The sequence below is a fragment of the Glycine max genome, chromosome 6 (genome assembly GCF_000004515.6).
Source record: "Glycine max cultivar Williams 82 chromosome 6, Glycine_max_v4.0, whole genome shotgun sequence".
In the NCBI taxonomy this organism is placed as follows: domain Eukaryota; kingdom Viridiplantae; phylum Streptophyta; class Magnoliopsida; order Fabales; family Fabaceae; genus Glycine; species Glycine max.
This window is the reverse complement of record NC_038242.2, coordinates 50,442,888-50,467,187: the sequence shown is the minus strand read 5'-3', so window position 1 is coordinate 50,467,187 and position 24,300 is coordinate 50,442,888. Positions and strand designations below refer to the sequence as shown.

Genomic DNA, 24,300 nt, shown 5'->3' with positions numbered 1-24,300 from the left:
AGAGCTTTGTGTGTCGCCCTCCCATGTCTTCAACACCTCTTTCAAGTCCAAATAAAGACAATCCTTCTGGTTCTGGTTTCAATGATCCATCGCTCAACCCTTCAAGTCCTTATTTCATCCATCCTAGTGATGGTCCTTCCTTTGTGTCCATTACCCCTGTCTTTGACGAAACCAACTATCAGCCCTGGTCTCATACTTTCTGTATGGCCCTCATCTCCAAACACAAAATGGCATTCCTCCTTGGCTCAATCCTGGTCCCTTCAGTCAAATAACCTCTTTACTCTGGTTGGGAGAGATGCAACACTCTCATCATGTCCTGGCTTTTGAATTCACTTTCCCCCTCAATTGCTCAAAGCATCATCTTCCTTGAATATGCTACCGGCATTTGGAACGACCTTCATGAACATTTTTCACAGGGAGATCTTCTCCGTATTTCAGAGCTCCAGGAAGAAATATATGGTCTTTCTCAAGGTAACCGTCCTGTCTCTGACTTTTACACTGCCTTGAAAACCCTCTGGGAGGAACTGGATAATTATCATCCTTTTGTTACCTGTTCTTGTGAGGCTAAGAAATATCACCACTAGGATTTTATCATTAGATTCTTGAAATGATTGGATGAACGTTTTTCTGTTGTACGTTCCCAAATCTTGCTTATAGATCCCTTTCCGACGGTCAATCAAGTTTTCTCCATGGTGGTTCAACAGGAACGTCAGCTCAGTGTCGTTCCTCCTTCCTCTGCTGAACCCAATAGCTTCATCAATGCTTCCAATGGTTTTGGTAAAGGTCGCGGTGTGTTTGGTTCCTCGTCCACCAACAAAAACGCTTCCAATAAAAAGTGCTCTTACTGCCACCTCACATGACACACTATTGACGTCTATTGGGGGAAGACAACTATCCACCGGGTCATCCTTGCTACCCTGGCCTCCTACGGTTCAACAACCATGAATCCTCTTCTTCTACCAATAACGCTGCTTCAGTTGACCCAGTGGAGAGACCAACTGCTTCTTCAGGCCCTATTACTTTGACCCAAGCCCAATATCAATCTCTAATGGCCTTGATTCAACAACCCAACTCTACTTCTGATGCTACAGGGAACAACTTTGTCCAGCCCAATAGCGCCAATCTCATTCAAGTTGCTTTTAATAAAAAAAAATGGTTCTGACTCTAGTGGTATATCATTTATTTTTTGCAACAATACACACTTCACACACAATACTTCTTCCACCACCCGTAAACATAGTGTGCCCTGGATCATAGATTCAAGAGCCACATATCACATTGCATCTTTTTTAAAGTGTTTTTCAAGTTATTCTAAAATAAATCCTATTCAAATTAATTTGCCAAATAAATCCATTGTCACTGCTTTATATTTTTGGAACAATTATATTTTCTCCAAATTTCATTCTTCACGATGTCCTCTTTATTCCTGAATTTCATTTCAATCTCTTGTCTATATTTAAGTTGCTTAAGACTCATAAATTTACTCTTATCTTTGATGATTTCTTTTGCACTATATAGGACAAGCATTCGTTGTAGATGATTTAGTCCATATGGACATTTGGGGTCCTTTTTCCAAAGCTTCAATTCATGGAGAAAAATATTTTTTGACCATTGTAGATGATTTTAGTAGATATACTTGGGTAGTGTTATTAAAGTCAAAATCTGAAGTTAAAATGCATGTCCAAAATTTTATTGCCTTAATAGAAAATCAATTTGATTCCAAAATAAAGTGCATTCATTCATATAATGGACCCAAATTTTTTCTTAAAGATTTATTTGCCACAAAGGGTATCATTCATCACACTAGTTGTGTTTACACCCCTCAACAAAATGGGCGTGTAAAAAGAAAACACCAACACATTCTTAACATTGCGCGTGCCCTTATGTTCCAATCTCAATTACTTGAATATTTGTGGTCTCATGCCATAAAACATTCAGTCTTCCTTATTAATAGAATACCTTCTCCAGTCACTAATAAATAAACACCTTATGAGCTTTTGCATAATCATAAACCAGATTTTTCAATGCTTAAAGTTTTTGGGTCTTTATGTTATTCTTCAACCAATCGACCACATCAAAAATTTGACCCTAGATCTAGACAAGGTGTTTTTCTTGGATTTCAAACTGGAATAAAAGGGTATGTCATTTTAGATTTTCAATCAAGAGAAATTTTTATCTCAAGAAATGTCATATTTTATGAAACAATATTTCCTTTTATTCAAAATAATCAAGTTCCCAAGGAGGCCCAACATGATCCTCTACCTATGCCAACTAATGCCCAAAACCTTCATGAGGAAAACCCAATACAAATGCCCAATCCGGATTTAACTCCTACTTACACCACCCAACAACCCAACTTTATCCCATCTCCAAATCGACATTTACCATAGCCTCACTCCTACACCTACTCCATTTGTCCCAAGACGCTCTTCTCAACCTATCAAACCCAATGTTCTCCCTGCAGACTATATCTGTAGCATCAAGACACAACCAAATCAATCATCATCAACATGCTTGTATCCCCTCCAGTCTGTTTTGTCTTATTCTAACATCTCTGAGTTTAAGCGTCACTATATAATGAATTTATCTTCTGGGGTTGAACCTCGAAGTTATCAGAAAGCGAGTTTGAGTCCTTGTTCGGTTGAAGCCATGAAAGATGAAATTGAGGCTTTAAAACTCAACAACACCAGGGAAATTGTTGATACTCTAGCTGGTGTTAAACCCATAGGATGCAAATGTTTCTACAAAATTAAGAGAAAATCAAATGGAAGTGTGGAACGGTACAAAGCACGATTGGTTGCAAAGGGTTTCTCTTTAGTGGAAGGAATTGATTTCTTTGAAACATTCTCTCCCGTGGTAAAAATGGCCACTATCTATTTCATCCTCGCTCTTGCTTTTGCAAATAAATGTCAGCTTCAACAACTCGATGTGAGTAATGCTTTCCTCCACGGTGACTTGTCTGAAGAGGTTTATATGACAATTCCTCAAGGATTGCAAGACCATGGCTCTTCTCAGAGTTGTAAACTAAAAAAATCTCTATATGGCCTCAAGCAAGCTAGCCGTAAATGGTATGAAAAGCTTTTTGATCTTCTTATTTCATTTGGTTACCAACAATCACATGCAGATCATAGTTTATTTATCAAACACAATGGAGATGAATTTACAACTTGTTGATCTATGTGGATGACATTGTTTTAACTGGGAATTCTGCTGCCGAAATGGCCCAAATCAAAAACATTCTTCATTCGAATTTTCGAGTTAAGGATTTAGGAGCATTGAAATACTTTCTGGGTTTAGAAATAAATCACTCTGCTGATGGCATATATGTATCACAATGTAAATACTGTCTTGAGTTGCTTGCTGATTTTGGAATGATGGGTTGCAAACCTTGTTCAACACCTATGGACAGTTCATTGCGACTGCATCAAGATGACTCTAGTGATCTTCTTGATGATCCTTTATCCTATAGGCATCTTGTTGGTCGTCTAGTTTACCTCACCACAACCCGTCCTAACATTGTTTTTGCAACCCAATAACTCAGCTAATTGATAGCTCATCCCACAAAGTCTCATCTAGGTGCTGCAAGGAGAGTCTTAAGATACCTGAAGGGTTCTCCAAGCAAAGGTCTTCAATTCAAGAGGGACACTCCTATACATTTAATTGGCTTCAGCGATGCTGATTGGGCGACTTATGTTGACACCCGCAGATCAATCACAGGTTATTGTTTCTTCATTGGGAACTCTCTAGTGTCATGGAAAACAAAAAAGCAAAATACAATGTCTCGTTCGTCTTCGGAAGCGGAGTATCGTGCTCTTGCTACAAGTACATGTGAACTACAGTGGCTCACATATCTTCTCAATGATTTAAAAATATGTTGTTCCAAACCTGCAACATTATATTGCGAAAACCAAAGTGCACTTTACATTGTATCAAATCCAGTGTTTCATGAGAGAACAAAACACTTGGAAATTGACTGCCATCTTGTTCGGGAAAATGCTTAAGCAGGTCTAATGTGATTGCTGCCAGTTCCATCCTCTCATCAACTTGCTTACATGTTCACTAAGGCATTATTACCTCGTCTCTTCAAGTCAAATGTATCCAAGCCGGAGTTAATTGATCTTTATACACCTCCAGCTTGAGGGAGGCTAACAGAACAATGACCCAAAACCCGTACAACCCAATAGCTCTCATTCTTGTAAATATCTCTTTATGCAAACATTTTTCTGTTATGATCCTATAGTAGATTCTAGAATAGTATGAGCTGTAATTTGTTAGGCAAAAATGACATTCTTTGGCCTTATTCCTTTAGGGCAATACATGTATATAAAATTATATCTTTTTGCTGAAATCAATATACAAAATTCATTCTCAAACCATTAACTCAGTGTCCTGAATATCTTCTCTCTTGTCTTTATTCGTTTTATGAACCATATCTTTAGGGAGTCAAATATGCTTGCTGATAGCTTTGCTAACTATGGTCTTTCTATTAGCAAAGATAATTGTATCTTTCTTCCTCTACCAGATTTTTTGCTTGTAACTCCTTCATGGAGGATGTTTCTTTTATTGATAAGTCAATAATATCTTAATCTTGGTTTGGGATGTTTGCCCAACCCATCAGCAAAAAAAAAAAGTAAAGATATTATTAGTATGTTCAATCCGGAAAAGTAAACTAATTATTATGGTCATTTTGTAATATAAATGCCTCGTTAAACTAAATGTGACATAAAATAGGATTTTGGTTACAACCAAATTTTTTTTGTCAAGACATAAAATAGGATATAAGTATGTTTCCCTTTAATCTCACATAAAAATTGACAAATTAACTTATTTATGCACTCCAACATTATAAAAACTTAAACTCTACAACGATTTTGGGTATGAGTTCATACTATCTTGCATGCATCGTTCCTGTTTAATTACTTGCAATATACAGACTTTTAGATTAGTTTAACTATAGTACTATTAATTAATGCATTAAGTTCGCATTTTAAATGGTATAGTTGTGTACGTGAACGTGGCGAGGACAGTTTTTGAAATGCGATAAAGACAAGTTAACATAGCGAAATATCCGGAGCTCTCAAAGACTAAACCAAAAACTGAATTATAGGACCTTTCGACCTTATATATATTAGGACAAGGAGGAGCATATACTATAATATATATTGCAATCTAAAGAGTAATTACCTCGACGAAACGATAAATAGAAAATGACAAACAGATGCATCTTTTTGGAACAAATATATCTACAAGAGGAGAGCTAGTTAATATTTTAATATTGTTTAGTAAAGCTTTAATACGGTTGCTTGTCTTTTTTTGAATTATTAATAGGAAAACTTACATATTCTCACCTCCTACCTTTATCTCTCAATCTATCTAGTAGGAGAGAAAGAAATTAAATAAGTAAAAAGTAAATAAAAATAAGAACGAGAGAAATAAGTGAATGAAATTAAGCAAGAAAAACAGAAAATTTAGAAGGGTTTGATTTAAGAAAAAAAAATTTGAGATGAGATAGTCTCAAATAGCAAAGCAAACGAGGTATGCGTTTTTTTTTTCTCCAAAGAAGATACTCAAGTTATAGATTGAATCGAAACAAAGAGACACATCAACTGTGGGTTGATATAATGACACATGATGAAAGTGAAAGTCAGGTGATAACACGTTATGCAAAATCGATTAATTCATTTTTGCAAGTAAATAAATTTGAAAAAGACATCACTTTTTATTTTTGTTCTACCATATTTCATATAATACCAAACATATTCACTTTTGTTGTTTTCTCCTATTTTCACGTCTTATATGTCATGTCTTTCCAGTCTCTTCACCACAAAATAAGAACGCATATATGTAAACAATGTAAACATATTACTGTATTAGTATTAACTTTTTTTTTTTATCGACGGAGAAAATATTGAAGGTATAAGGGTACCTAAAAACTCATATACACAAGATATTATCAGCTATAGTTAAATAATGAAGATTATATAATTCGAAATAACGTGCAAGTTTGCATGTTTAGCTTTAATAGCTATACAACCAATAAAGCTGGGTATTGGACAAACCTTTACTAAAAAAGTATAATTAAAGAAAGAAAGATTGGACGGAGATTGAAGAGAGGATCAAAGCCATTCTAGGTCCCAATGTTTATTGTCATATGGATCTCCCATAATAGAAGAATTGTGCCCAATAATTCCAAAAGAAACAAAATATTTATGTTATTTCAATTAGTTTTTTGTATTTTTTTTTTTCTTCCTCTTAACTCTCCTTTTTCATGATCAAAACAAAAGTAAAAATGAAAGAAGTAAATTTAAGGTATTTTCCCAGAAAAAAGTAGTCAAATCCAATTAATCATTCTTAAATCTCATTGGATCTCTATACTTCTTGCAAGCCAATGATTCCGAACCTTGCTCATTCAAACACTGGATGCGTCTTAGGTTTTTTAATTAGAGGCTGTAATTTCTAATAAAATAAATATCTAAATTTTTTTTGTTCTCTAATAAAAAAGTTTTGTTTTGTTTCATGATATTACAATTTTTTTTTTTGATCCTAACACTTTTTTAGTCAATGATAAATCAATCAATTTTGTGTTTGTTACCTGATGAATTTTTTTCATTTGTAATTAATCCCTTTGAAAAAGAATAATAAGAAATGAATTTTTTTTTATCATGAAACAAACATAAAATTTGTTAACTTATCAAAGACTAAAAAAAATATCAAGAACTAAAAACAAAATTATTGATTTATTAGGAACTCAATAAAAAAAATTACCAGAAAATAAATATAAAATATAAGTATTTATTAGGGATTAAAAACATAGTTGAGCTTTAATTATATAAAAAAGTGGTACGCAGTTCCATTTATTTTAAGACTTCTTTTTTGCCCACAAAAAAAGAAAGTGAAATTTTATTTTTTATTAGTTTTATTTTTTATCCGTAAGAATTGGATATAATAAGTTAATACCGAGGATTTATAACATTCATACACTTTTCAATCAACTAAATTGAACCCCTTATTTCGAATTCAATAAATTATTATTTTGATTTTTTAAGAATTTAATTTAATTTCTAATTGATGCAGCTTTCCAACAAATATTTCGTGGAAATTTTACTCAATGAAACTTAAAATCGACACAAAGGTTTTTGTTAGAATTATTCTTATAAAAAGGGCTTATAAGTTATAACTCCGTTTTTTTATTGGAGAAAAAAAAACTCATTTCAACAAACTTGCAATTGATGGTGAAATTACGAAATGAATTTCTTTTTAATTCATCTTAATAAGCTTCATGCTAAAACTTATGACATAAGCTATGACGTAAAAAAACTTTATTGATTCAAAATTGCTTCACATGGGACTCACGAGATGCTATACGACAAGCAGAAACTTGTAAAGCACCATTTGTTAGTGAAATTAGTTGGTCAACCAGTAAAAGTGTAAAACAAATGCCTCCAAATTTTCACTAGATATGATTTTAAAAATATAGAAGAGGTCAAGAAACTATCACAAGATCATTTTTTTTTTTGGAGAAATGTTACTTGTTAATTATTGTTAGAATATTAGTGAGAGGAGATTTGAACCCAAGATTTATTCATTCCCCTTGTTCCTCTAACCACTAAATCAATCTTATAATTCTTCACAATGTCAATTTAATTCGTTAGATTCACAAGATTAGTAACTGATGGAGAAAAAAAATTGGTAGATGACTAAGGTTATGTATTGAAGTTTTGGCAAAGGTAAGGGAGCTCAATATAATTAGTTGAAATATGAAGGTTCGTATACTTGGACAAGGAGTATTGGCATGAGGGCAATGGTTTAGTGCAGGATACTCAACTGGTTTGGTCAAAAGCACTTGGTGGTCCATTGGCTGAGAGTGATAAATAAATAGTACATAACATGCTTAAATTTATAATAAGCTAGAAGAAAATGTACATTCTGTTATAAGAGGATATTGATGTAAATATTTCTTTGGCTAGAAATGAAGAAGGCATGTGACACCTTAGCTTAGACAGATGATGATACCAATTTGAGACGGTTAGCTTTGACTCATTAAGTACTAGTATAGTTTGTATAAAGGTTATCAAACTCAAAAGTTTACGCAAACTTGTGAGAGTTTCATATACTTGACTCGTGACTCAACTCGTAGACTCGTAAGAGTCTACTTCATATAAAAATAATAACAAAATATCTATAAATAACATACTAATTAAACATTTTAACAATATAATAAAGCAAAATAGTAAATCATAATGTTCAGAATATTTAAATAACCAAGTCTAGTAATAATGCATCACTACCAAATAATAACTTGCAGAGGTTATAATAGTGGTAGATCATTCTCATCGAAAGTTTGATGTTATTAGAGAACAAGGATTTAATATTATTAAATGTGAGAATTTTGTATTTGAGAATAATACATTAAATGAAGGTATCATGAATGCTATAAAGACAAAAACCTAAAATAATGACTTGCATTTTGGTCTAATTTTTTTAACTTGTTAACTCGTTGACTCAGTGGTAAACTCGAGAGTCTACCGAGTTTACTTAGAGTTTATAGAGTTTGTCCAGAATTTACTAAAAAAAAGAGTTTACTCAAAAGTCAACTCGCAGAGGACAAGTGAACTTGTAAACTCGTAAGAGTTAGCAAGTTAACTCGAGAGTTTGATAACCATGATTTGCACAATGTAATTGAAGCTAATCATGTACTTGAAAAACATGTGTTTAGTTTCTCTGAAGCTCACGGATTGGCATATATTACAGTCAAGTCTTAAAATCTTTTAAATTCCATGTGTCTTTCAACTTCAAGCTGACTGTAATTACGTTTTCTGCAAAGTTCTTACTTTTTCCTTGTAATTTGACCCCATCTTTAATCTTTAAATCTTACAAGATTAAACTGCACCAATTTTACCATTTTTAACTTCATGCAAATATATACACTGAAATCCATGCAAATTCGTTATGTATCCATCGTACAAAATAGCATAACTATAAAATTAAACTCTAAAAACACAAGGTATCTAATTTATTCAATTTATATCAATATCATTTTAGTTTTTTTTTTAAATTAAACAATTCAATACCATATAAACCGTTAGAAATGTCGAATCACCATAATGCCAGGAACAAAACTTTATAAATTAGAATAGATTTCTCTACTGTAGTATGATAATGCTCTTTCTTTAAAGTCCAATTTATACCATTCAACGTTACATGATATGCAATTTCGTCCTTAAACTTCAAAGCGTATAACTGTATAAGATGGTTTTATCTTCACAAAGTATGCCAATTAGTCCTCCCAAACGACAGCTCATCCATTTGACGAAAGTGTCACATAACCATTGACAGACAAAATTCTAACCAAACACGTTACTTTAAGTGACAAAGTCCATCAAATTTTGGACAAATGTGAGTCACGATCAACATCATCTCACACATGCTGGGAACTTTGAGGACCATCTTGCTTGTTGTAAAAGCTATGATACTAAAATTGCATATTTTTGGAAAGTTAAAAGGGTGCATATTCGACAGGTCCCTTCTTTTGAACTTTGAGCAACGCAAGCAGCTAACTATATAGTATTAAATTTCAGAGAAGTTTCTTCAACATTGGTGCACCACAATTGTGACAGTTATAACACTTCTGATTTCTAAACAGGAGCATATGGTTCTACTTGTGAATCAGAATTAAAGTTTTACCTTAGTATATGCTGATTTTTAATGCAGACTTTTATCACGTGGATTACTGAGATAAAACTTCAATTCTGATAAGAAAACAATAACATAAAAACCTAAGGAATTTTATCAAGTTTTGTCTGTGTACTAGTGTAGGATTATATTGAAGTTTCAGATTCACTCATCTCTGTACAGAGAATAGAGAGATTTCCAAACTTGAAGATTTGATGCATTATTATGATTTGAAGATGTTTACTACACGTGCTTTACCTAATAGCAATGGATTAACAGAATGAAATTGACTGAAATACAAGTTCAACAAGCAGGGTAGCAAACCCAGGGTCTGCAAAGGGAATGAAATTAGTTCATGGTGTTAGGAAACGTGAAAAATGCTCACCCCTAAGTAGACACATAGATCAAGGAATATGAAAAGCAGTATGTTTTGAAAGTATCATCAAGTTCACTGTCAAAAATCAAGTGGTAAGAGGGAACTCCAGTTTCATGACAAAAAAAATCACTCTGCTACCATGTAAAACAGTGTCGAAGTATTGCAAATATCAAACGAAAAATTCATATAAAGCTCATAGACTGAGCCTAGAATTAGACATCTATTTCATAACAAGTCATTTGACACACTTGATATTAACTTTGAAAATTGGAAGCACCAGACTTGGTGTAGAGCAACAATTACCAATAAATACTAAAGGTACAGGTGTAAGGGGAAAAACAAGCACAATGCTGCATGAATGGACAGAAGAGGGCAACCCAGGCCATGCAACTTTCTGAGTACGCAAATCTAACATATGCAACTTCCATATGTGGTTTTTATGTGCTGCAATATTAAAAAATGCAACAAAAATGAGATGATAAATAATAGTACCACATGAATGCAGGTAGCTTCTCTATTCAAGTAATTGCAACAGGCCTACAGCAATTGCACCGGCATTCCCATAGCTTTCTCTCATCATCATATGTGCAACAGTAGGGAAAAAGCTTCTACATTCCACCAGCTACGAGAGAGTGCAGTTCAAGCTTGGGGTATTTGTATAGATATTAACCCTCTTAACCTTCCCCTAGTGTGGTTGTCACATGATATATAACCTCCACAAATGTTATGAAATCTTACTCCTTATCCTATGAATTTACCAAATAAGCATTATAAAAAGGGAATTTACTGCATTAAATTTAACCAGTATTAACCCCAATAGAACAACTCAAAAAATCAAAAAGTGAAAAGAAAATTACAAAGCAAAAAAGCTTCTGCTGTTATTGTTGCTGTTTTAAGTTTGCTATCCAGTAATATACAAAGCAATCCGCAAGTAAGAAGAATAAAGGAACATGTATTTTCAATATTCTGTAGCCTTTGACCCTGTTCATGTCCCTGTGATATGCCTTCTTTTTAAGGTTACCAAGATTCTATTTGAGATTTGATTAATTACAAAGAAACCCAAAAAGATAAATGTGTTTGTTGATTGGCATCCAAACTTCAACCTCTATTTTATCTTACAGAACAATGATCATTTGATGTTAATCTAATCCAGATAATATGCAATTATGAAGATTTCATTTATATTTACAACAGATTCTAGGTTTCTACAGACAATAAAAATTGACAGTTGAAATATGAACCAAAACACCAAATGAGCAAAACTGTGGTAGTATCAGAACCCAATGGAAATGGCAAACAAAATATTGAAGTGATCAGCAAAAGTGGCATTGATGATGGAGTGTGTGAAGTTCATAGGAAAAATACATATATATCTACCAATTTCAAGTGGCTGAACACTAGATCGGCAAAAAAGAAGCATACAAAACTGTCTATAACCTTAAGTCTCAACCTTCAATTCAATCCATGATTGCCTTTGATCTCTTGGTCTCATTAAGTGTCTTATATACATCAAAAAAAGGTGAAAGAACCCTCCTCCAATTTCAGATAGGATAGATATAGATCAGTGTCACCAGAATTGTCAACTTAGTCAGCAACACTCCAAATTTTGAGAACCTCTTTATTTCCTTCTCAACTGTCAAAGGGCTTTGAGTCTTGTAGAAAAGATCCTCTTCTCAAGCTTCATCAATAACATTGTCTCTGAGAGAGAAGCTATCAAGCATATCATTATCTGTGTCAACCTGAAGCTCTTTAAACATAGCCATCACTTGTATCATAGTTGGCCGCCGGTATGGTCTCTCATCCAGACATTCAAAAGCAATTCTCAAATATTGTAATAGTTCACTTTCACTAGATGTCTGCACAATTAAATCAGGATCAATTATTTCGTTAATTCGTTTCTCTTTGTAAAGCTTCTTAGACCATCCAACAAGATTGCTGTCATCACCAAACTCAGAAGAGTCAATTGGTCTCTTTCCTGATAGAAGCTCTAGCAATATGACACCATAGCTATAGACATCCCCTTTTGCTGTACATCTAAAACTCTGGTAGTACTCTGGGGGTACATAGCCCGGTGTTCCGGCAAGCGTGCTGACTGTGAGATGAGTGTCAAGGGCATTAACCAATCTCGCCATGCCAAAATCAGAAACTCTGGCCTCAAAATTTTCATCAAGAAGAATATTGCTGGACTTCATGTCCCGGTGTATAATGTGAGGAATGCAACTATGGTGAAGAAATGCAAGACCTCTTGCTGACCCTATGGCAATCTTCTTCCTTGCTGCCCAATCAAGCTTTGAAACTCCTGCTTTTGCCCTCTCATGTAAAACAGCCTCAAGACTTCCCCATTTCATGTACTCATACACAAGCAGCCTCTCCTCTCCAATTTTACAGTAACCCAGCAGCTGAACCAGGTTCCTATGCTTAATCTTCCCAATTGTTTCCATCTCAGCCATGAACTCCCTATCTCCCTGACCCGTCACATGAATGAGCTTCTTGATAGCAACAACACAACCATCTTTCAGCTTAGCTTTGTACACCTCACCAAACCCCCCAGAACCTATCAAACTCTCAGCACTGAAACCGTTAGTAGCCTCAAGAAGATGCGCAAAAGTCAGCTTCCGCAGAGGCTTCTCAAAGGTGGCAACATTGATACTCAAAGGCTCAGGAAAGCTGGAAAGCTTCCAACTACTGCTCCCAGAAGTTGGAAGACTCTCTATATACTTTTCCCTCATCTCCTCCTTCCTCTGCGCCTTCCTCACTCGGTACAAAGCCAACACAAGCCCAAGTGCAAACACGAGGAAGCAAAGCAAACCAATGACGACCCCAGCTACAACAGGCTGCTGCTTCTTCCAATCCCCAACAGCAACCGAGTGATTCTTTGAAGCCCCACACGCCGGCAAAGGCACCCCACAAAGGCCAGAGTTGTTCTCATATCTGGAAGCTGGAAAAGTAGTTAACTGACCACCAGAAGGAATGGACCCATTGAGATTATTATTAGACACATCAAGGTCACTGAGAAAAGAAAGACCCTCCAACGCCCCAGGGATGGACCCATTAAGACTATTATGAGACAGATCAAGCACCCCTATTGCTTTCAAACCACCAAACCTATCTGGAATGTTCCCACTCAACCTATTGTGCCCCAAATTCAACACCTGCAAATAGGCCATCTCACCCAAATTCTCAGGAATGCTCCCAGACAACAAGTTGTAGGAAAGGTCAAGGTAGATCATGCTCCCATTGGAAGCAAAAGTATACACGGTCCTACCGGAGTAAATCCGCGTCAACGGGCAGGAATGCACCATGGGAAAACCTTCAAGCCTCTCTGTCCTAATATCCTCAAACTCAACCAACCCACCAGCACCCCTGCAACTAGTCCCACCCTCATTCCTCACAAACGCAAACTGCTTCCCCGAAACCCTCCCCGGGATAACAAACCCGGCCTGATCAGCAAGCTGGAAAGGGATATCCCCAGTTAGGTTATTACTATTCAAATCCAACCATATCAATCTCCTGCACTCGCCTATCTCCGGTGGAACCCTCCCACTCAACGAGTTATTGCCCAGCTGAAGAATCGCCAATGCGTTCAAATTCCCAATCCCAGCCGGTATCTGCCCAGTTAACCGGTTGCTCGCCAACGACACCCATATCATGTTGGTGCAATTCGCAATCGACTTCGGAATGGACCCCGAAATTAGATTATTGTTCAAAATCAAAGTCTCCAAGTTCCCTCCCTCAACACAAATCCCCTCGGGGATTTCTCCGTTGAGTTTATTAGCCCACATAATCAAATCAGTTAAATTAGGCAAAGACCACACCTCCCACGGTATCGAACCGTTCAAACTGTTAAAGCTGAAATCAATAGTTTTCAAGTTCTTACACTCACCGAGCTGCGACGGTACAGTCCCTGAAAGGTAATTGCCAGCGAGGATCAACTTCTCCAACTCCGAAGGACAAAATAACGATGGAACATTGCCGCTGAACCGGTTCGAGCTTAGGTCAAGAACCCGAAGTTCTTTCAAGTTAACAAGCGACGACAACGGAACCGGTCCCGTCATGTTATTAAACGCTGCGTTTAGATACTTTAGACTCCCAAGCTTGCTCACCACGGAAACAAGCAAGTTCCCAGAGAGAAAATTCCTCGCGAGGTTAAGACTCTGCAGAGAAGAACACTGAGTGAAACTCAAAGGCAACGAACCAGAAAGCTTGTTCTCGGAGAGATCAAGTTCAACAAGAGTTTCACAAAGGCCTCCAAGCTCACTCGGAATTTCGCCGGAAAACTTGTTGTGTGCGAGAAACAGAGACTTCAAACTCTTCAAACTGACAAGAATTTCTGATGGAATCTCCATGGCGAACTCATTGTGAGAAAGATCTAGAACTTCAAGATTGTTGCAGTTGCTCAACCCGCGCGGAAACTCGTTCGAAGAGATTGCATTGTGCGAGAAACTCAACCGAACTAGATTCTTGCACGAACCGAAACCGAAGTCAAATTCCGAGAAATTGTTGAACGAGAAATCGAGGACCCGAACGGCGTCGTTTAGAAGCCTCGACGGAACCTTCCCGGAGAGAACGTTATAAGAGAGGTCCAAATATGAGAGGTTCGCACTCTTCGAAACGAGCGTTTCGCTGAGTTGACCCGTTAGTTTGTTGTCGGAGAAGTTAAGTAAAACGAGAGTTGAGCTTCCGAGAGCGGAGACGAGAAGTTCCACGTCGGAGACGCGGTTTCTGGACAAGTCAAGTTGGGCCAGCTCGGGCCAGGGCCCAGGCCCAGGCACAAGCCCAGCGGTGATGAGGTTATTAGAGAGGTTGAGGTAGCTGAGGCGGTTACAGGGAGCAAAGTCTGCGAAGGGAAACTTGCCGGAGAAGTTGTTGTGAGAGAGGTCGAGTGTTTGGAGAGTGCAAAGTGGAGAAACGGTGAGGTTGAAAGAGGAGAAGGAGTTGCCACGGAGGATTAGGTTTTGAAGAGAGGGAAGGGACGTGAGAATGGGGAGGAAGAGGGTGCCGGAGAGGGAGGCGCCGCCGAGGTCGATGGAGGTGACGTCGCCGGAGGAGGAGGAGCAGGTGATAGCACGCCACGCGCATGGAGATGGCGCGTGCGGGTCCCAGTCGGAGAGAAAGTTGAAGGGATCGGAGGAAACGTGTAAGTGCTTGAAGTGTATCAATAGAAGCGCATCAGAGTTTGTTGCTTCTGCTGCGGTTATGATGAATAAGGCAGTCACAAGGAACCTCACTACTCTTCTTGCTGACCATGACATCTTCCTCCTAAGGTATGCTTTCTCTCTTTTCATTTTTTCACCTTTTTTCACTCTCATGCTTCATCAGAAAATAATAATAATAATAATAATACTATTTCAAAACCCAACCCAAAATAACTAGAAAGAATTTCCGAATTTTGATTTGTTTTATCGAATAGGACAAGAGAGGGTGCGGGGGCTTTGTTTTCCTTTCTTGTCCCGAATTTCAGACTTGTGTGGCTGTACGTGTACCTACTCTATCTGAAATTGATTTCTGTGTTGTTTTTTTTTTTCAGTTGTTTTCTGTCCTACAATTTGAACCGAGGACGGGTTTTTTAAGTTAGTTCATCCTTGAGGGATCGTGATCCTTTGTCCCGTCCACTGTAACACGTGTGTCGCCCAGGACATAAGGGGTATGATGACTTGACGTTATCCTCACCTTCCTCCGACTTATCACCGGTAGTCTGTTTAGGATTCCAAACTAAATGTTGGCAACTAAACATGAGGATTGCGTTCGTTGCGGGACTTAACCCAACACCTTACGGCACAAGGAGCAATATAGAAATAACTAAGAAAGAGTTCATGTAATCATATTAATATTTAATTTTGTAATTCAATTTTAAAACTGTGTGATTTTTAAGGAGCAACATCAGAACAATTGAGTAAGAGACCGTAGAAAAGGCAAGTCTGATAACTTTGATTTTGGGTTGCTTTTTCAACGTTTTCTTTTAAGGGGGGAAAAGAAAAAATAAATAAAGAAAGAAGACGGACTTAATTGTTGGGGAAGCTGAAATTACGTGAGGGGAAGGAATCGTTATTATTATTATTATTAAAAATTGGAAATATAAAAAAAGTGGTCCAAATCGCTTTCCGGTTTCAAAGACGTAATTATCACCCAAAGTTTGGGGTTTTGAAGATATTCGAGAAACTTATGCAGCTACTGCTTAGTGTCTACTGAGTTGAATAGTGGGGAGTAGTTCGTGTGAATAAATTACAACATTAAGTTTTTTCCCTTTATCAAAATTGGTGATAATTGTTGGGTTACCATAAGTATAAAGTACTGTATTTATTATTAACTTTCATGATGCATAATTTATGTCAGAAAATTCAATTACATTTATTTCATCGTAATATTTAAACTCAATGCTTTATTTCAAAAAATTAAACCCATACCAATCGGATTAACTAATTTATTTGATGATAGTTAATTTCATTAATGATAAGAGTTAGTGTACTGTATTTTCAATAGGATATTTTTGGAGCAATAATTAATACTAGATGCTTTAATAATATCTCTGCCATTAAACTCAAGATAATCATCTAAAAGTAATGATGGAAATCATTATGAAACACACATTAATGGTGAGTTGGGGAGCTTGCAATAATTTCTCAAACCACATTTGGTCTGGAAAATACCTTTTGGAATTTGACAGTGTGGATGTGCAGCAGGTACGATGTTCAGGTCGTGTCTAGTGGGCTAAATAAAAACAATTGCTAGATTTGTTGGGATGTTTTCAAGCAAGACAAATACACAAAACCACTTCAAATAGTTCAACATCATGTGCACCTAACATGTTGAATTGAATAGAATGACAACACTATTCATAATCAACTATGCCTTTGATATACTAACGAGAGGTTAAGTATAACGGAAGAGACTATTATCTCATGACATAATGAATCAAACTTCAAATTTTCATTCGAAAAAATGTTCACTTTTAGGAAGAGATAGGTAGGAAATATATAAAAAAAAAAGTATGCATTTGATATGATATGATATAGTACTACTGGTTGGTTGGTAATTAAGAAAGAAGAATAAATAGCAGAGGAGACCTTGATTTGCAGGAAAAATGTTGCACTTAGGATAAAGTGAAATTTGAATGCATATAGAAGTGAACTGGTAGGTGAATTAAAAAGTTAAAAACGGATTATAATAAAAAGGGTAAAACATGGCGAGCAAGGACAGGTTATGGAGAATAAGGGAAAGTGGTGCCCCCACTTCTCAAGATTTTCTTTACTTTATTTTCTCATTTATCTAGGTTTAGTCAAACTTTGGATTGTGATTTATCTACCACATGTCACAGCTATCTTCTCTTAATCATTGTTTAATTTCAATTAGACTTCCATTAAAAAAAATTAACAATTTGAGAACTTGGATAGTTGGATGGTCTAAGATACAGTAAGTTTAAAATTCTTTCGGACAGAATTGTGATTCGAATTTTCAATTTTAATTTTAATTCTGTTAAAATTAGCATTAGTCAGAGTTATATTTTATGTTTAAATCGTTCACAGAATTAAAACGAAAAAAATATTATCTAGATATAAAATTTTAAATTTAACAAGTTTTCTTTTTTATAAATATCACATCAAAACGTTATTTGCACTAATAATTAAAAAGTTGAAACATAATACTAATATTATTACAATTTGAAAATACAGTAATAATTAAAAATAGATTTTTATACATTTTTAATGTTTTTAGTTGTTAGTATTTTGCTTTGAATTAATAGTGGCAGATTCCCAGTTCCTCTTCCCATACCACTGTTAATTCATTCTCATGTATGATTCTATTTATGCGGCTAGTCCCCTCTTTTAATATATCAAAGACGTTTGTATTACCACCAATTATGCCTATAATATCTCCACCTTCTTTGTCTCATGGAGTGCCATCATAAAAACACGAGAGAAGAACTGAAGAACATCTTTGAGTTTTCTTTTTGAATTAAGCATAACTTCGAGTATTAATAGAAGTATCAACTTGGGTTAAATTTACCGTTTGGATCAACTCATTGTGGATTGGGTCATAATGGTTTAAAAAAAAAAAATCAAGTCCATAAAATTGATGATCGAATCCAATTCCTTGTGGGATATTTGAATTAGCTGATATTTTCTTTACTCAAGTTGAGTTATTACTCATTCGATTGCATCAAAATTTAAAATTTAAAGAATACGATTCTCATCTTAAATAGATTATTGAACTCTTGTAAACCTAGAGAGATCTTATACTTATACGTCAACCCTTTGGGTTATAAAAAAAAAGTCTACACCAGATAAAAAATAGGATTTTGAGTATGGTTGAACGTGCTTGATATTTAACTCTAAACTAGGCCTTAACCAATCATGTTTATCATTTTTTACAATATCATACCCAATTTTAAGCTTTGGTTTGGGTGAAGTTGATCAGGCGCACGAGATTTAACTAAATTTATCCTTGATCTTACCTCTGAAAGAAAAATGTGTAAAGACTACAAATTCGTATGAGATGAATTTGTATATAAAGTAACCATCCGTCAAATACCTTATTTTTCATTTTTTAAAATTTAACAGCCACCCAACCAGTCATACATAAACATGTGATTTTCGTATAATTGGTGTAGAATTTCTTTGTACCATAGAACATTGCTGATTCTGGAATGTCAAATTGATATTTTTAGGATGTTAATTAGGAAATGGAAACGGTACAATTAAGTTATATACCCAATTGTAGTGACTTTTGCTTCTCTTTTCTATTAAAAAAACAAAACAAACTGGCATTCCAAATAAAATTATTGATAAGAATAAGAATAGGCTTTTAGTATTCACGAATGTGAATCACAGAAGTGTTGGGGATCTTTGTTCGAATTTGTATTTTTCACCAAGTAGCAAATTTTCACAAGTTTTTTGGTCCTCCACTGACGTATAAAAGGGGGAATAAATAAGGACACTTGCCATTGCTTGGCGGAGTGATTCAGTACACATAACACAGGCCCTTCTGCCTAAATTTATAAGGTTCCGCGATAGTCTGGTGAATTCAGATTGGTGAGCTTTTATCATTTATCATTAAATTTAAAATGATAGTATAAATATGAATGATTACTGTTATTTAGCCAGTTTAGATATCAGAACATGAGATTACACCTCTATTTAGCTTCAAAGGAACAATATTTTGGTGAAAAATAAATTAGCCATGAGATCAACAGTAAAGCACCAAAGCTGCTATTCTTCAATGGAAGTAAAATATCATCTCCAAAATCCATAAATTTTAGTATTTTACCCACCAACCACTCCATTTATCATTTAAAGCAAAAGACCTCGGATTCAATAATGGCATTGCTTAAGAAACAAGGAAATAAAACATTTCTACCAAACAGACCTAGTCTTACGAGTGGTCCTGCACATGAACCAACATCTGGTGCATCGCAAACAGCTTGATTAGCTTGTACTACCTTTCTGTTCACCAGTATTACCTTGATTTGGTTTCCCACCGCAACAGAAGAAGTGTGGAAGCCTAGCACGACCACAACTCCTGCAGAAAAAGTGAGGTTAATTACTCATATCTGAACTGAAAAAAATAAAAAGTAAAAAATAATCAATTGGTACCAGTATAGAATGGACATACACTTAGTAAACCTACCTATGCATGTCACATGTAGACAACAATATAATATACATGCATTTTGAAATTTATCAGTGCAAGCCTGTCATAAATACTTCACAGACAGTAGATGATGGAATCCCACACAGCAGATATATGGGAAATACATTTTACAGTTTACCCTCCCCTCCTTCTCTCTTATCCCTCTTCTGGTTCAGAGAAAAATACTAAGTGAACTTCTTTGAAAATGCAGAGTTGGCTAAAAGGAGGACCTAAGAAATCATGGATAAGGCTATTCATGAGCCATGTTGAAAGCGAAGTTCCCAAACTATATTTTCTAATGTTGAGAAAAAAATTGGAAACTCCCATATCGATTTTGAGAGATCCTTTTACTGTGAAATCCATTGTCCTAGAACACATGGTGAAGAAGAAAAACCAACTGTGATTAAATAATTTACATATAGGTACTCTAGTTTAAGTGCTACCAAATCTTTGATCTGATGATTCTCAACTACTTTTTAGTTTTTAGAGTTGTCCTCCTTCAACCTACGTATCAAGAAGAATTTGGAAAGGAATGATATTGTCAGCAACTTTCTAACTTCAGTGAACAGTTTGAGTAGCAGTAGAAACAAAAACAATGTCAGTTATTTGCTAGCTTCATATAGTTTTTAAACAAAACTAGAGCATATTAGGGATTAATTCCTTTTGAAGTGGTAGCACATAGCATGATGAACCCAGTGAATGAGATTTGAGGGTAACAGTGACTAAGCCAGAAAGAAGCCAAGTATAATTTTCTCTTTTCTAGACTGTTTTTGCAGGTTTGACTGAGGGTGGAAGTGAATGAGAGCAAGAATGGGGATCGCAACAATGGCATGTCATAAATAAAATGGTTTACATTGTTCATAGGAGACTAAACAGTTTCATTGCACTCCAAACTTCAGGGTAGTTTAGCTTTAGCCCAAGCATCAAGGATAAAGTTTTCACCCTAGACCCCTACAAATAAAGAAACCCCACCCCTCCCTCCCTTCCAGCCTTTTTTCTCCAACATATATATAACTACTATGGTAGGTTCAATAAAAAAAATATTTTAGCCAATTGGGCATGAACTCTTAATAATACTATAAAATTATTGTAAACTTATAAAAAATTCATTGTATCTCATATTGGGTTGGCTTTCTGTTTTTTTAGTGTATTTGTCTAAACTGTTTCTACTTAAAAGAAACAGTTTTCTGCTTATTTTGAGGAGCAAATCTTATCTGCTTCTTAAAAAAGCGCTTATATAAAAAACACTTATTTTTTAAGTTTAAACAAACTCACACATTACCAGAAATAAGTTAAGAAGATGTATTTTCATTTTTGTGATCCTCAGCTTAACAAACTGACCATTCAATTTGTTCCAAAACAGAAACTTAAACCATTTTCTGTTGCAGAATATAGACCACAAGTTGTGAGAAACTTCTAAAATATGACCAGGCATGATGAATGAATCGGTATTCACACCTAAATTGAATGGTATATATATTTCAAAAACCCAATATTCAAATGCTCTAATATAACTACCAATAAGTCGTTGGTCCGAGTGATATTGGATTCTATCCACTAAAGCAAGGTCTCGAGTTCGAGCTTTGTGGATGAAAAAAACGTGATTAAAAGGGAAGAACCTCACAAATGAGGTCAGCCAGGTTTCTTCCCGATGGAGATTAATCATCGACAAAGCCGGTGGGTACCCCATACCAATGGTAACCAAAAATGCTCTAATATAGCTAATAAAAAGGAATTTGCAGAACATACAGATAACAGCAAACACTAATGAGAAAGAGACTTAAGTCTTACTTGCAGAGGACAATGACAGGAATAGGTTTAAGAGCTTTTGGTCCATTCCTTATTCCTCTTTTATGGGGAGAAACCTGCATGCCAGGCAAAACCATTAAAAATGTAAACAATAACACAGTGCACAAATTATAATCCTGCATGTTATAAAACACTACTACTCCGGTCTCAAATATAAGATTAAAAAGAAAATGATTCACGCTAACTAATAAAGTTAGTTAATCACATTTAATTGCATGAATCTCAATTAAAAATTAATTTTTCCCAACTTACCCTTGGTTGAAATTTTCTTATATTTGAGACCAAGAAAAATGTGTTTTTTCTTATATTTGAGAGAAGAGGGAATACATTGCATCAGCATACTCTATACTCTATCAGTAGCAAGAATAAGAAATCGAAAACGACAGAGAAGTGAAGATCGTACCTTGCGTTTTGGGACAGCCATAAGCTCCATAGAGCCCCCAAAAGAAGAAGAGAAAGTTGGGGAACTAAAATCAATGGTCGCAGATAAAGGAGGAGATTGGGGCAGCGAATGAATGAGCCTATTGAAGAACCCTAAAACGCTGCCCAATCTTCCTCCGCTGCTCCTCAAAATCGTTGCCATCGCTGTGGTGGTTAAACAACAACAATGAAATCAGCGAATAGAAAGAGATTTCCAGAGGAAGTGAAGCGAACGCAAAATTTGAGTTGTAAAAAAAAAAAAAAGCCGCCGGTGAAGGAGATCGCCGCCGCGCCGGTGATGTGCGCCGTTTGGAGTGAGGCAAGAGAGGGCAATGTCTAAGGTCCACAGAGTGAGTGAGTGAGTGAGACGCGCGTTTCAGTTTTTGGGTTTTCTCACAGCACAATACGACGCCGTTTCAAAATATTATGAATTTATGATGGGTAATTGGGTTGAGCTTTTACTTTATTTAAAACTATTTCTTAAAAATAGCATTTATTTTAGGTCTGGCTTGGGGTCGTTGTCAGTTTGTAATTTTATGTTTTTTAGTGTGTTTATCTAAACTTATTTTGTTTAAAAAATATAATTTTGTTTATTTTAAGAAACAACTTTTATCTGTTTAAATAATCACTTTGTTTTAAATTTAAACTATCTCTCTCTTTATTATTGCAGTAAATCACTCTTTATTATTGCAGCAAAACAACCTTATGGTTTTAATACTCTTTTATTATTTATTATTTGATGAAATTTTGTATGGGCCTCACTAAATAATTTGGGTACATTATTTATTAGTGACACTAACATAACATTTTATTTAATAATAGAAAAAAAAAGTGTTGAAAAGATTGTATTAAAAAAATGTGTTTAACATATTTCTCTTGTGCTATGTTTTTAACGATTAGCTAATGCTTCTTTATGGAGACTTATGCATACTGATCTTATAAAGGACATTAATACATGTAAGATATGAAATTGTTTTGCTTATGTTCAGTTTTAATTACATTCTTCCATTCCACCGATTTTTATTTTTATTTTTTTTTGCCCTTTTCTGTGAAGAAAGGTAGAGATAGTTGATTACAGTTGAATGAAACTGGGACGATTAGATTATATTTAGTTGATTATGTTTCCTGTTTGGTGATATGTTAACTAGAAGATAATGGATACTATAACAGGTTTCAAATTTCCTATTGTTTGGAGAGGGGGTATTATATGAATATGGACTATGGAGTTTTGTAAAATCTTGTAGGTTCCAAGAACTGTGGTGCATATTTAATATTCTTCTAGCACAACCTCTCTTTGGGGGTTGGATCATGGAAGTTATAGGTAGAAACAGAATTGGCCAGAGAAGAAAAAAAACTGGATTCTAATCAGAGAAATACTGTGGTGACAATTGAAAGCAAAAATGCATTCAGCCTCTCAATCCTTCATCTTAAATCTAACTCCACAGGTTATCCTTTTCTCATTTTCATTTTTTTAAAAACTTAGTGTTTTCCCATTATCTTGTTCTTTCTATATCAATAATAGTAGTTTGTTGCTTGTACTTTAGTAACATAATTTTTTTGTTTTCGGATGACCAGATGCAAGTAGAGAATAGATGAGTTTATTATGCCTAGCTTGAGTTATAGACGTTTTGGTCTTTCATGGAAACATAGACACGATGCAACAAATATTTTAAAAATGCACTTCTGATTTATAAATTATATTTCAAATTGCATAGGATGGTTATTTGACACTTTATTATACAACAAAGTCATTTAAAATTCCCCCCATAATTACACTACAAAACTTGGGGCATTGCAGCATTTCTCCTCAATTATAGTATCTGTGTTCTCTGCTGAGTCAAAAATCACTATCATGAAAGGGTTTTATGTATAATTTGTTCAAATTAGTATTGTCCGGTCATTCCTTAATTGCCTCAGTGCAACTAGTTTTCTTACGGTGTTGTCCATGTGATTTTGAACTGAATCTATTCAAATGACTTAAATTGATTTTGAAAACTCCATTTCCTTTTACTGGAAATACATTAAATGCCTTCCTACTGCTGATGAATTATCAGGTGCTGGTTTTTCTTTTTTGACATTTTATATCGATAAATATTAATTGTTAGTGGATATTTGAATAAGTGTTGAAATAATTGATTTTGATTAAAATTAATTCTGAAGTGATATGATTCATGTTTGAATTTTTTTATTATAAAATCAAGTAATGAATAAAATTTAATATAAAATTTTGAATTCAACACAAAACTTATTCAAATTTGTTTCAATTTAACATTAATTTTAGATCGAAAATCAATTTTGAAATCTTCTAAAAAGTGAAACCAAAATTGATTTATAAAATTATTATTGTATGGAATTTGAATTCACAACATCTCCTTCCTTTTTAACCACAAATTCAA

The 24,300-nt window shown here is 35.0% G+C and overlaps 3 protein-coding genes across 3 annotated transcripts; 1 reads left to right on the top strand and 2 right to left on the bottom strand.

Annotated features, from left to right (window-relative positions):
* Positions 1-3,218: 3,218 nt before the first annotated feature.
* Positions 3,219-3,536, top strand: LOC102666141 (uncharacterized mitochondrial protein AtMg00810-like). The gene has a single exon (XM_006582751.1). The coding sequence runs from the start codon at positions 3,219-3,221 to the stop codon at positions 3,534-3,536; it is 318 nt and encodes a 105-aa protein (XP_006582814.1).
* Positions 3,537-11,352: 7,816 nt separating this feature from the next.
* BRL1B (brassinosteroid receptor-like protein) lies at positions 11,353-15,555 on the bottom strand. The gene has a single exon (XM_006582356.4). The coding sequence runs from the start codon at positions 15,355-15,357 to the stop codon at positions 11,722-11,724; it is 3,636 nt and encodes a 1,211-aa protein (XP_006582419.2). The 5' UTR covers positions 15,358-15,555; the 3' UTR covers positions 11,353-11,721.
* Positions 15,556-19,231: 3,676 nt separating this feature from the next.
* Positions 19,232-22,316, bottom strand: LOC100786542 (uncharacterized). The gene is made up of 3 exons (XM_003527519.5): positions 21,888-22,316; positions 21,467-21,540; positions 19,232-19,564 (listed from the first exon to the last, which is right to left on the bottom strand). The coding sequence occupies exons 1-3, from the start codon at positions 22,065-22,067 to the stop codon at positions 19,471-19,473; spliced, it is 348 nt and encodes a 115-aa protein (XP_003527567.1). The 5' UTR covers positions 22,068-22,316; the 3' UTR covers positions 19,232-19,470.
* Positions 22,317-24,300: the final 1,984 nt, after the last annotated feature.

Coding starts and splice junctions, on each gene's coding strand:
- LOC102666141 (XM_006582751.1), top strand. CDS start 3,219: ATGGCCCAAATCAAAAACATTCTTCATTCGAATTTTCGAGTTAAGGAT.
- BRL1B (XM_006582356.4), bottom strand. CDS start 15,357: ATGAGAGTGAAAAAAGGTGAAAAAATGAAAAGAGAGAAAGCATACCTT.
- LOC100786542 (XM_003527519.5), bottom strand. CDS start 22,067: ATGGCAACGATTTTGAGGAGCAGCGGAGGAAGATTGGGCAGCGTTTTA. Junction 21,541..21,887: donor TGGCTGTCCCAAAACGCAAG/GTACGATCTTCA, acceptor CCTGGCATGCAG/GTTTCTCCCCATAAAAGAGG. Junction 19,565..21,466: donor CCTGTCATTGTCCTCTGCAA/GTAAGACTTAAG, acceptor CTTTTTCTGCAG/GAGTTGTGGTCGTGCTAGGC.